Raw genomic sequence first — 13162 nt, forward strand, 5'->3', positions numbered from 1 at the left:
TTAAGATGAAGCATTACATGATAGCATAAGGGAAGTATTAGTGCCACAGGTACGTCATAATCATGATGCATGCTGGGATAAAATGTCAGCATCCTGTGTTAATGTTGACCAGTTAATTAGTTAGTCATTGAAATTAAAGAAACACATTTGTGTTTACATGGATGCTATTTAATAAGAGTATTTTTGTTGGGGGGTTCCTATACCTTTAAAAATATTGTTTGATTATTATTGTATTTCACATCTTGGGACCTGACCTTTTTTCTTGATTTTTCCCGTATATTTCATGTATATCATCGCCATTTATCAAGCCCAAAGCTTACTTTCGCCAACAAATTTTGCTTAAAATTTTATGTTATACATTTAACAGGAGGATAACATCACTCAGTTGTAAGACAATAACATACGACTGTCAAAAGGAATGACACAAATATCGTAGGATGTGGTTTTTATGTATATAATTTAAGATCTATGGACGTACTTGACAGTGATTAACAAATATCAGGTTTTAACATACGAAAAATGAATATTTCTTCTACACTTAAAAAACAAATTTCAAAACAGTTTTATAGGACGGCAAGTCAAACTTGATCCCTTTCTTTTTGACTATTCGTTTTGAATATGACCTAAAGTTTATGAGTCCGTTAAATGTAAGATGAAAACATAAAAAAAGTGGACTGGGTGTATTTTTCATATAAAATAAAGGTAGAAATAAGTTAATAATTTAATTATGGATAAGCATTCGTATGTAAACCAATTAATAAATTAAGGCAGGGATAATTCAAGGTAGACGATGCCAATGGATTATTTTTGGTTTTGTATAATGAAAGATGAAACGAAAAAAATTATAACCAGATACTGTAGTTGTAATATCGTTTTGGACATTGGAAATAACGATTATGTAAAATACGAATGGGTAGGAAGAACAAGACAAAGAGAAAAAAAAAGGTCCATCATAACAGTCTTGGGTACATTTTTATAGTGATGTACTGATTTCTGTGCGATTGGCTCATTATGTTATAATTATTATTATTATTATTATTATTATTATTATTATTATTATTATTATTATTATTATTATTCTATAACAAAGAGCTGTTTCAATGCTTTTTGATAGCTGCCTCTTGAAGAAAATATGCCAAGTTTCATTACGCATCAATCAAAGTAAAACATGTATTTAAAAGCATTTTTCTTTTTAAAGCAGTATTTACGCTTACCTACATGTGCATCTGGTCCATGCTCCCAGTTTTTAGTGGAGTCTGAGTTGCTCATTTATTTTTGTTACTTTGTATGTATGATTTTAGTTACTTTATGTTCTTTGTTGTGTATATCTGTTTTCCATGTCTGTTCTTTGTCCCTGGATTACGTTCTTTTGATTACCACTATAACCTTGGTTCCCTTGATTACTCTTTCTTAACATTGTTAAAAATTAAACCCTCCTACCGCTTTAGTATAGCATTAATCAATCGGCTGATATAAATAAAAAGTGTGTACGTTAATTATGTTTCATCTTTATTATTTTAGAGTAAAAGAAACCAATTTATTTGCGAAATGCATGGAAAAATTTAAAGACAGAACGAGAAAGGGAATCGTGTCAATAATTTTACACAAAATATAAAAAGAAGATAAATATAACTATCTAAACATACCAAATAAAATAAGGAAGCAAGTTATAATAAAGATTTTTACCGTTTGTCTTCTGTAATTTGATTTTTGAGGGCATATTCAGAAACAAAATGAAAGACTTATCAGTACGATGTGAGCCAATATAGATAATCAGAAATGACTGAATCTAGGTGTGCACAGTTAGAATATTTCACATATGTACCCTGGCCTGAGATTTAAGAAGCTAGCATTTTACCAGTTTTTGTTTTTGTTTTTTGTTTCTTTTTTGATACGTGATGATGAGTGCAGCCATTCTATTTGCACTCGACTTCTAACATTGTTCGAATTGTTTTTTTCTTTATTTCTATTTCCAGTGTTATAAAATAAATTTGTTGGTTAATATAGTTGTTACATGTTTTATTTGATAGTTTTAGAAATCAAACAGATGTTGCCGCGTATTAGTTTTCATAAATCAAGTTTCAATGAAAGTATAATGCTACTTAATTAAAGAGGTATTCCTTTCATTTCATTGATGATTTTTTTCAGGCTTTATGTGGGATCACTAACTTTAAATCAAAAAATGAGCAGTTCATCTAATTTAATTGATTGAACCCGCTACATTTTGTTTATCAGTTCGTGTTTTGTAGTTGAACGCTATAGTCATATAAAGATTAAGCTTTAGACCTAAGAAAATAAACGGTTTTGTTTCTCATGTTACGTCTTAAACAATAGGCGACGCTTAAATGATCTGTTTAATCTTATTACAGTGATGCAGGAACAGAACACTTCCACTTAAGAAGAATGTGAGTTTAACATTAGAAGTGAAAATGAATTTCAATTCATATTTTCCTCATCAATAATTAAAGAATATTGCATTAGCTACTGTGCAGATTACATCGTTATTACTGTCTCATGGTGTTAAAACCATAAAGTACACTTTTACTAAATGGTTCAAATACTATAATAATAGTTCATCAATACCCTTATTAAGTAATTCAAGACACAATGAAAAAATAAAACATTTTGTAACATATGTTCCAATAAGATCAAGGCAACTTATATGTATAGGATCAATCACAAAAATAACAATTACATAATACATTTCTATCTTCATCGATTCATTTTATAAAAAATATTTTCTATAATCATGTTTCATCCATAGCAGTTGAAACATACGCATTAGATTTTTTACGCATTCATTCTGTGAGAATCTTTACTCACACAAATTTTACTACTACTGCATATGGTGTTTAGTAATTGTCAATTGTAGGAATTACAAGAAATGTAGTTTAAAGAAAAATGATCAGTTAAGACCATTAATGATCGTTTTATCACACTTTTAATTACAGAGATATTTCTGCTCCACATGTGTGCATTTTACATTACATTTCATGAACAGCTTCATTTGTTGATGGATAGTTATTTCAATTACACCAAGTAAGTAAAGATTTTACATTCTGGGCGTTATCTTATCTTATCATTTACTCTACAATAACTGGCTCATCAAACATTTTCTACAACAATTTTTTCCATGCATCATGTAGTTTTTTTTTTTCAATTCAACCCTCTGCTTTGTGGGAGGTATATAGTTACCATGGTTTTCATTTGTCTGTTCGTCCGTTTGTCCGCTGTCCCGTCCACAAATTATAGTTTTCGTTACAGGCATCCCTATATTATGACAGATGCTTTATATAGGTATATCATAGTGTAAAATTTCACTTAGGAGTGAAATACATTAACTTTCTGATGGACGACGTTAATTAATTTTTAAATTTGTAAAAGGTTACTGTGAAAAGAAGCGGGATAGCTTTATTTTATATTTTGAATTATTCCTGTTTAAAGGGATGGGTTACAACCCTAAATGGAGTCCTGCCTTTCTTTCATTAAACTTACATTTTTGCACAGTCTTTAGAGGCAAGCATATTAACTAAAGAACACATGATAACATTAATTTGTAGGCCAATCTACAAACTTGATCGTTTGAACGTGGAACAAACAGGTGATCGCCGCACACTGTGAGTCTTGATTTGTATTGTCAATAGATTGTGGATCTCATGTTTTGTTTTAAATGCAATAATAACAATCATATTATCATTGCAAATTTAGATATGTTGTACACGTGTTACAAGGAGTACCCTCTCATCAGCAGCATTAAAATCAAATGTATACAAATGTAGGTGAATCAAAATCCATAAACTGATTGTATACTCAAAGCTAAAACTATAAAAAAAAAGGAAACCAAAGATGTTCTACTTTGTGCATAACAAGGAATACAAAGAATAAAACCTCAAGGTTTTGAGGATTTTGAAATTTGTAAAACGAATCATTTTAAGATAATGTTGCGTGTAGTGCCTTGATCAAGCAATAAACATTGGTGTCAAGAACATTTTGTAAGATATTAATTTCCCAAATAAAGAAGAATGAGAATAAGAAACTAATAAAAGGTTGGAAATTCACCTTTTTACATTGCAAAAATTAAGATAAGCGCAAAAATGTGATACAAATATTTACTTGTTGTTTTATTGAAGTTTTTTTTTTAAATATACATTGATTTGATAGCTATGAATTGTTCTCTAGCAGTTGATACTGTAAGTAATCTTTTGCGTTTTTGTATGTATTCATTATTTTAAACGAAACTACGAGTTGTAATAACAATGTAACTAAACTGATAATGTTTTTTTTTTCAACGAAACAAATTTCGAATGAATCATTGACTCTATCGTAGTTCGAGGACAAACACAAAGTTGACGATGTAAATCGCAGCATTATTCCGTAAATGATATCAATATTCTGATATCTGCAAATGATTAAACGAAACGAGAATGCTATTTTTGTGACAGATATCGTTAATTGAATTATGCCTTGCCTTATTGCTTACCTCATGGCTGAATCGTGAGGAATTTATAACCAGAAAATGATTGCAATTACTGCGATCAATACATCGAAAGACACGAAGGAAAACAATGTCCATACTTTAGATCATCTACAATAAGGTAAGGTCTTTTAATAATTATCTATTCTCTTTACAGCTGTTAATTTTAAATGTAATTTTTCAAGTTGCATTCAACTTTTTAAGACAAACACACGCATGCTTAATTTCATTTAATAGAAGAATTCATGTTTGTTAATTGTAAATATACTTTACCTCCTGTAGTAATTGTTTGTAAGTACAAATCACTTTGCAGAGAGACGTTATTACTTTTGTAAAATTGTTAAATAACTACACTCTAAGCACATTTCCAAACACAAACAACTTTGGAAATACAAATTTCTAGTTAGGATCTTATACCTAAATTCTTGAAATTTATCCCACTTTTTTCAAAAGAACGTTTAGTATTTTACTTCTATTAGCAATTGAAATGATTCTTTAAACATTATGTATGATCTTATTATGGTATTATAAAAATGAATTTAATAAAATCAGAAATGTTTGTTACAATCGTCATCTAAACAGCAAAACCGTTCCCTCAAACAAAAGATGGAGAAAAGGATCCTGTCATACTTACATTCCATGTACTTTGACATTTGCAATAAAAAAAGCTTGTTAATATACAATCCTTTGGGTATGTTTGTCTTTTTTTTAAAATACTTGTCAAGAACAGGCGATCCTCCATAAAAGAAATTTATGCCAGTCAAAATATTTTGGAATCTATTCACAACTTTTGAGGTAATTTGGTTGGGAAAATATGCCAGTAAGAGAGTATGGTACTAAGGTCAAGTCTCAGGTAATTACTTAGCCATTACAAAAAAACGTGTAAATGTACAGTACTTTTATGAAATACATTTCCCACTCCACAGTTGATGGGGGATCAGAAATCGGGAATTAAGTTTTAGATTGGGAGGATTGGGAAAGTAGCTTAAAACAGTTATTTGTATAATGATAATTATGATTTGGCATTAATATATTGTATATAAAATGAAATTTAAAACCATATATGGAATGATAAAATAGTAAGCAATTTTGAAATGATAATAACGTCTATCAAGGCAATTTAATTATTTGGATTGCATGGTGTAACCTATGTTTTCGAAATGAACGAACTAAAAAAAAATATCATTGACAAATCATTTGCGGTTTATGAGAAATTTTTAATAGGCTAAATTTCCTCTTGTGTATTTAAATGACCCCTTATCGAGTGGCATCTTATGTATGCTGAAGAAGTAATTTTTAACAATATGTTAGAAGAGTTTGGATCGGTCAGGTCGACATAAATAAGTACGAACTTTATCTGTTCTTAAACACGTCAATCATGTCAAATTTCGTCTTTAAAAAATTATGGTGTACAGCAATCAGTTGATTCTTTTCTTTCTAAAATTCTTACGTAATAAATAAAATATAACAAGTCAATTGCATTTAAGTGACAACTGAGCAATTAATCAATCAGAATATCAAATAAACACATATATAATAATAGTTCTAATAAACAAATAAAAAATCATCAGGTTTTTTTTCTATCAAGCAATTGCATGTTAAAATGGATGGTATAAAATGGTAGCGCCAATTCATTTCCCATTAATTATACCCGGCTTGACAGTCAGAAAAGCAATGAATCTAAGCGTCAGTATGATCTGCTGAAGAAGAACATGCATTGAAAATATTACTTTGGATTACAACAGCATTTGAAAGTGGGAACATAAGAACAATGACACTCACGAAATTTATGATACTTAACCGACATCATTAAAATGTTCAAACAAATCCGTATCAGTGTATTCATAAACTGGTAACTCTGTCAAAGTCAAATATACCTTTTCTACAAGTTTTTGTTCCGACAGTACATACGTATACTGATACTAATTTATCAAGTAGGAAAAAGATAAATAAATGCATAAACAAAATTCACAATATACAAATCATTTAATAAGACAACCAATATATACCCATAGCCCACTATTACTTCCGTCACTTATCATCACTTTACCATGGTATGGGAAGCAAGGTCATTTAAGGATTACACCACAAATCACATGATGATGATTAGTGTAGTTTTTCTGTTTTCATTTCGGGATATCTGTTGATAAATTATATTTCTAATTTGATTTGGCAAACACTCTTTTAACTACTTTTTTTTCCATTGCTAAGCATTCTAACTTGGGCATGTGTAGTATATGTATTCGCATAAATTAAGTACACAATTTTTTAAAAATTTTCACATCTCCTAAAAATAGTTTTAGTACGTATCTTTGATAACTAAATCGTTGATTGCACTCTCAGAGATTTATCTGTTCTATGTTCAAACATCTGTCATTAAAAACAATAAAACAAACACTGATACAGGATTGCTAAGCAGTGGTATCTGTTTTGTACAATGAACATATTCATTTATCAAATTACTTGACCAAAGTTTACCTGGATGCAAATGTACCATTTTACTGTAAAATTTTCCTAGCGAAAAGGGCCAATGTAGCAAAAAGGGTTTTCGAGCACAAACTTAAGAGAGAATAAAAATGACCTCTTAAATGATAAGAAAATACAATGTAATGACATTAAATAAAACATGTTCAAACAGTTATACATATATTATAGCTTGTGATACAAAGTTATATTCTCTTATCAAATTTCCTAATACTTTCGTATACACGTGTTGACACTCGAATCCGATGGGTTTTCTTGCAGTTGTTGTTTTAAGCTTTAAATTTCAGATATTTTATTGGACTGAATTTCTTGCCATTGATCTTGTATTGCAACACGTATGTCGTAGGTATAAGGTTGCCTATATAAATAAACATTGCCCTGGAACTTAGCTGATATTGTGCAGGGTTGTGATAGGCTTCAGTGTTTACGTCAACTCTTTGATTTGATTTGATTTCAAAATTACAAAACACGATGTTATATTCAAGTTTCATTATTTATGAATATAGTGGTATAATATGGTGTTGCCTGTTAAATAGAGTCGTGTGCTCATCGCTAAATAAATTATACTATACTCTTCTTCTTAACCTGAACAAAACAAACTAAACAATTACAGAGCATTTCTACGAATGAATAAAAAAATGAATAAATATTTATCGCAATTACTGGTCTTGCTAATATGGACGAAGCGTCAGCGACCTCCTACATATGTAGAATGGAGGACAAGAACTATGAAAGCTAAAAAATATGTTGACGGAAGTGACGCAACCTGTCGACACGGAAGTAGACGATTTCGCAAATGCAAAATATCTGCTTTATTTAGAATCGATTTTATATTTATTTTTTTTTTAATAAATACGCTCCTGAAGAGGCGTTAATGGTTGTGTTGAGGTCTTTAATTTTGAAACGAATGAAAGTTTTAAGTAGGTCAATGAGTGCCAAGGCTACATCAGTCAAAGACCCCGATGTAGCAAAAACATTGTCTACTATACATGATAAGTATGTTGTCGTACCAGCAGACAAGCCCAAAACAATATTGTTTTTGTCTGCAAAACGTTTTATATCCAATGTTTATTATCAGAGGTAGACGTAGAAAATAATAACAGGGATAAGACATACACTGCTACCACTCTTTCCAAAGAAGAGATTGTGGAAAACCATAAATCTGTACTATCCTCTTTTGGTCTCTCTACCAAGGACGATGATTGTGATTTACCGTCTATGTACTGGATTCCTAAACTTCACAACAATCCATACAAACAACGTTTCATAGCTGGATCTGCAAAATGTACCACCAAACCTCTTTCAAAACTTTTAACTTCTATACTCACAACTGTCAAATAGGGTCTACAGTCCTACCACAACACTTGTTACTCACGTAGTGGTATTAATTCAATGTGGATCCTGAAAAATTCGAAAGATCTTCTGGAGACAATCAGTTCAAGACTATTATCTGAATATAATAGCATTAAAACCTATGATATTTCAACACTGCATACTTCTATTCCCCATACTCAGTTAAAATCCCGACTTAAAAACATTATACATCGTTGTTTTTCCAAAAAAGATGGTACACCTAGATACAAATATATAGTTCTTGGTAGAGACTCCTCATACTTTGTAAGAAATAATTCCAAATCATCTTCCAAATATACAGAGGAAGATGTTAACAAAATGCTGGAATTTTTAATCGACAACATATTTGTCCAGTGTGGTGGACGTGTTTTTCAACAAACGGTCGGCATTCCAATGGAAACAAAAAAAAATTCGATGAAAAGTGAATCAAAAAAGCAACAAATCGAAACAGAATGAAATGAAATAAATAGAAATCTTCAAAGACGTTTTGTAGTTTATGGGTACTACAATTTTACCCATGCCGAATAATTCGACCCAATGACATTTCGGATCATAGTAATTCGGAACATGTATTAGGACATTTCAATTAATCAGAAGAATAAAACAGGGCTACCAACATTCAAGGCATGAATTTATGTTTCTTCGGGCGCGTTTCAGGTTTCACCTGTTTCCTATTACTAATTTGGAAATTTTTGGCTGTGTAGAAGTGTATGAAGAAGAAAGGGACTTGTCTCATTATTTGAGGGCACACATTGATCTCCGTTCATCAAAAGCATAGCCTAAAATTATTTTAATTTGTTTACGTGTATTTTTACCTTATGTTTCAGACGCTGTCTTTGGATGACCCATTAAAATGTTGAAAATTTCTGGAGATTCCAGAGATCTTAACTAATAAACTACGGATGTTCTAAAAACGGAGGAAACAAGAAACTAGGATCAAATGAAACTTGGGATGTTTAACAACTCCTCAGAAATAAATATATCCGAGATTTTCAAACATGACGAAAAAGCGGGTTTCTATGAGCTGATACGTGGGCTGAATTTATACGTTATACCAATGATTGCAGCAGTTGGAATAGTCGGTAATGTATTGTCATTCAAAGTATTTGTATTCACTAGTTTCAGTCGACATCCGTCCAGTATATTCTTGGCATTACTTAGTGTATCTGACACTCTTTTTCTGCTAGCATTAGTTTTCTCCTGGATCGGCACTTTAAAAAATGCGAATATTGATACTGGAGGTCTTTGTTTAGTATCGATATATATATCGTATGTAACAAGTTTCCTTTCGGTATGGTGCGTAGTTTTGATCATGCTTGACCGTTTTATTGTGATATGTTTTCCGTTGCGTCGATCTCGAATCTGTTCTAACAAAATTGCTAAATGCAGTGGCATTGCAGTAACTGTATTTGCCGTTCTTATATATAGCCACTGCTTGGTGACTATAGAAGTGATACCAGGATCAGGTTGCAAAGTGAAAAAACAGTATATCAAATTTGTTGCCATGGTTGCGTATGTTGATACTGCTATCACATTTATAATTCCGTTTGTTGCAGTTTTCGTGTTAAATATATTTGTTATCATTGTGATACGAAAGTTTAATTTTAAGCATGCTAAACCACGTGTGGTCAAATATTACTCGCCAACATATAATGTTTTATCCGTGGCACAGATGAGACTTACAGTCATGTTAACCGTTGTATCAATCGTATTTCTTGCTCTTAACCTCCCCAGTCATGCAATCAGATTTTACATCATTGTCAATGATTTCATTGCTAAGCATGACATGGCATTATTTTTGTCACAACAATTATGCCAAATATTGTATTACGCAAACTTTGCCATTAATTTTACACTTTATTTCTTTTCAAGTAAAACATTCCGAAAATGTTTAAAGGAAAGAGTTCGATGTATGAGATATCAATAATAGTCATGAAATCAACTTTCTGTGTGTTGGTAGAAAGAAACAATTGTGTTAAATAAAGCATATCATCAAAAACGGGTTGTAAAAATACAATGACAACATAACAGTAAAGTTTGTAAAGAAATGCTCTTGTAATATGAAAACGGTACTTTTTTTTAATTTTCTGTGATTGACATATATGATATGAAATTATTATGAAGATAGTGTTGCTATTTCTAAATGATATGTGGAAATCAAAACAAAAACGCTTGGCACTGAAATTGACAAAATCACATTTAGTTCATGATCGAATACTTCTGCACAGCATCCTGCTTTCATTAATTCTTCAAGGAGCATGTTTCAAATGTTCAATATATGAAAGAGTGATAACGGCCATTAGTAGAACATGCCTAGATGGTAATTAAACATGAAATGAACATGTTTTAAGAGAGGGTTAAAACCATCGCACTGATCCCGACCTTATGATGTTTGGGCAGATGAAGGAGTCGTAATACATGTATGGTGTATACATGTACCAGTGTAATGTTGTTTTTTCATTATTAATTGTTCTGTTAAAGTTTTTACGTTGACTTCTATAATAAATGTTATTTGTTATTTGTAGTCACAGTTCTGATCCTTTTTAATCCGAATCCAAAGAATTTGTCATTATGGGCTTGATTACAATTCTAAAGTGATCTACGATTGTGTTAATAACAGTACAAAATGAAGATTTTGATGTTGATTGAAAGTTTGCAATGAAAAATATGACTTTTGATCATTTATGGAAATTTTAGTCGGGATTGGGTTTTCTTTACATGCATTATTCAGACACAGTTCATACAATACAATAATAAAATCTTTTTTTCCCAGCAACCCTCATGAAATTCTCCATCAGTATGAATTTTACTTGTGGTTTTCATTGTGTATGTGTTGCTTTTCCGTGCAAGCATTATCAAACCAACCACATAATGTCCAAGTACTGAAACAAGACAAAAAACGAAGAAAACAAATTATAAATGGTTTATCCTGCTACTAAACTTGCCTTAATTTGTTAATACAGGGTTTCGAATAAAGCATTGATGTATTTGTTTAGTACCATTATACCGTCTCCTGTTTTTTATTCGGATCAATACCTTAAGTAGAAAAGTGGTAAGAAGTTTTAGTGCACTTCATCTAACGTGCACGTGCACTTTTTTCTGTGTTTATTTCAGATTTTTTTACTATAAAATAAAATTCAAAAATAAAAATAACACATTGCAGAAAATGTTCTATTTGTTTCTAACCAATGCCAAAGACTTAGAAGCTGGTAAAAATAAATGTGATATTTTCCGGCAGTGTGTATTTTCCGGCAGTGTGTATATGAAGGTAGACGTTTTTAATGCGTAAAACTAGTATTTGTTGCAGAACTTTATTGTATGAAATAAATTACGACCAAATATGATGTAAAGCCATAAACAAACTAAAATAAACTACAATGTTTTAAGGAATTATAAAAGCTCGTTTGAATGATGTCACAGTTAAAAATTTGGGTAGACGTTGCTATCTAACATTGAAAGAACATTGCGAGCAAGTGGTTTGTGATTACAGCGCTTCTCTTTCAAATGATATTATAAACAGAAATTATGAATACATACATTTCAATGTCTTACGACCTCCGTACATCTTCCAACTATCAGACGGGTGTCTTCGAAGAAGCAAGGAAACTGGTACAACTAAAACTCTGCAAAGTTCCCTTTTTTGTACAATTGAAAATTACATCACATAGAAAAGAATGACTCTTCAAATATGCCTATTAAACCTGACACTTGGGATGTAAGAATATGATCGTTGTATTTAACACCTCATGCATTCATTTTGTGGATAGTTTGCAATCAAGAACGTCCGATTGTCATTAAATGATATAAAACAACGTAATATATTATAATTATAGTATACAGGCATACGTTCTCCGCGTATAGTTCATTATGAAACAAGATTAGCTTTGATTCAAAACAAGTTATTCAAAAATAAAATACATGACATAGTTAGCAAAGGTCATAAATGATGTATTGTTTCTGTAAACATGAATAAGGCATACCTACATTTGCAATTTGGAACTACACACTGGAAACTTTTATATGATTTTTAATATGATCGTAATTTAAACAAATGTAGGTAAATGTTTTAGTGGCCCGAAACCCAATAGTGCGACGTAATAAGATGGAACAAACATTACAGCTTGGACAACAACGGGATAGATTATATGAATAAAACACAAAACATTAAAGGTCACATAGTCTCTATCAAAAGCTAATTATAATCAAAATGTCAGACAAAATTGATTCTATTATAGATAGTAGAGGAAGAAATTAACAGAAATATGGTTAGAATTAGGCGATCTAAAGCCTACGTAACTAGGAATTGCTCAACCCTTTATTTCTTGAAAATAATATAACAACGCAAAGTACTTATGTCCACCAAAACATAAAGACCATTTTTCTTACATAAGAATTAAAAAGAGTTAGGAATACTGATAAAACATTATTTTATTACCTTTTTCAGTATCAATACGTCCACTCACCATGAGATGACATTGATAATGGAAATATGACTAGTACAAATAACTTTTATACCCTTTAATATAAATTACATATGTACGATCAAATCGATAGGTGTATAAGTGCACTCGGAGACAAATAGAAAAACAATCCAAACTTGCATGTCATCCGAACCATACAAAAATAGTAAACAAAGATCAGTTCTTCATTATTTTAAGTTTGCATGGACATGTAGTTGTAATGTCTGACATTCTTATCAGTCATTTTAACACTTAAACATGTCATCATTATTCAAATGATGGTTTTCTTAGCATTCTGTTCAAGCATTCGATAGTCACATTGTCTTTAGAGTTGTTTTTAGGGCCTAAAATGTATTTGAACAGTTTAATTTATTATCTCGAGTTATGATTA

The 13162-nt window shown here is 30.9% G+C and overlaps 1 protein-coding gene and 1 long non-coding RNA gene across 4 annotated transcripts; one reads left to right on the forward strand and one right to left on the reverse strand.

The window, feature by feature from the left end:
* The first annotated feature begins 2138 nt into the window (after positions 1-2138).
* On the forward strand, positions 2139-10829 carry LOC148629851 (somatostatin receptor type 4-like). Of its 3 annotated transcripts, XM_088558465.1 has the most exons (5): positions 2139-2405; positions 2952-3039; positions 3561-3617; positions 4328-4595; positions 9139-10829. In XM_088558465.1, the coding sequence occupies exon 5, from the start codon at positions 9252-9254 to the stop codon at positions 10236-10238; it is 987 nt and encodes a 328-aa protein (XP_088414591.1). In that variant the 5' UTR covers positions 2139-2405; positions 2952-3039; positions 3561-3617; positions 4328-4595; positions 9139-9251; the 3' UTR covers positions 10239-10829. The 3 variants fall into 3 exon arrangements, with proteins under 3 accessions (XP_088414591.1, XP_088414601.1, XP_088414583.1); XM_088558475.1 differs by lacking the exons at positions 3561-3617; positions 4328-4595; XM_088558457.1 differs by lacking the exons at positions 2139-2405; positions 4328-4595 and having other exon boundaries at positions 2726-3039.
* A 150-nt stretch (positions 10830-10979) lies between these two features.
* On the reverse strand, positions 10980-12799 carry LOC148629852 (uncharacterized). Its single transcript, XR_015917945.1, has 3 exons — positions 12747-12799; positions 11849-11934; positions 10980-11193 (listed from the first exon to the last, which is right to left on the reverse strand). It is a non-coding gene; the product is annotated as an uncharacterized LOC148629852 (long non-coding RNA).
* Between the last annotated feature and the right edge of the window lie 363 nt (positions 12800-13162).

Source organism: Perna viridis, chromosome 1 (assembly GCF_037379345.1).
Source record: "Perna viridis isolate PV_CMFRI_1.1 ecotype Kerala chromosome 1, ASM3737934v1, whole genome shotgun sequence".
Taxonomy (NCBI): Eukaryota; Metazoa; Mollusca; class Bivalvia; order Mytilida; family Mytilidae; genus Perna; species Perna viridis.

Bases quoted from the DNA above. Each gene is read 5' to 3' on its own strand.
- LOC148629851 (XM_088558465.1), top strand. From the start codon at position 9,252: ATGAAACTTGGGATGTTTAACAACTCCTCAGAAATAAATATATCCGAG.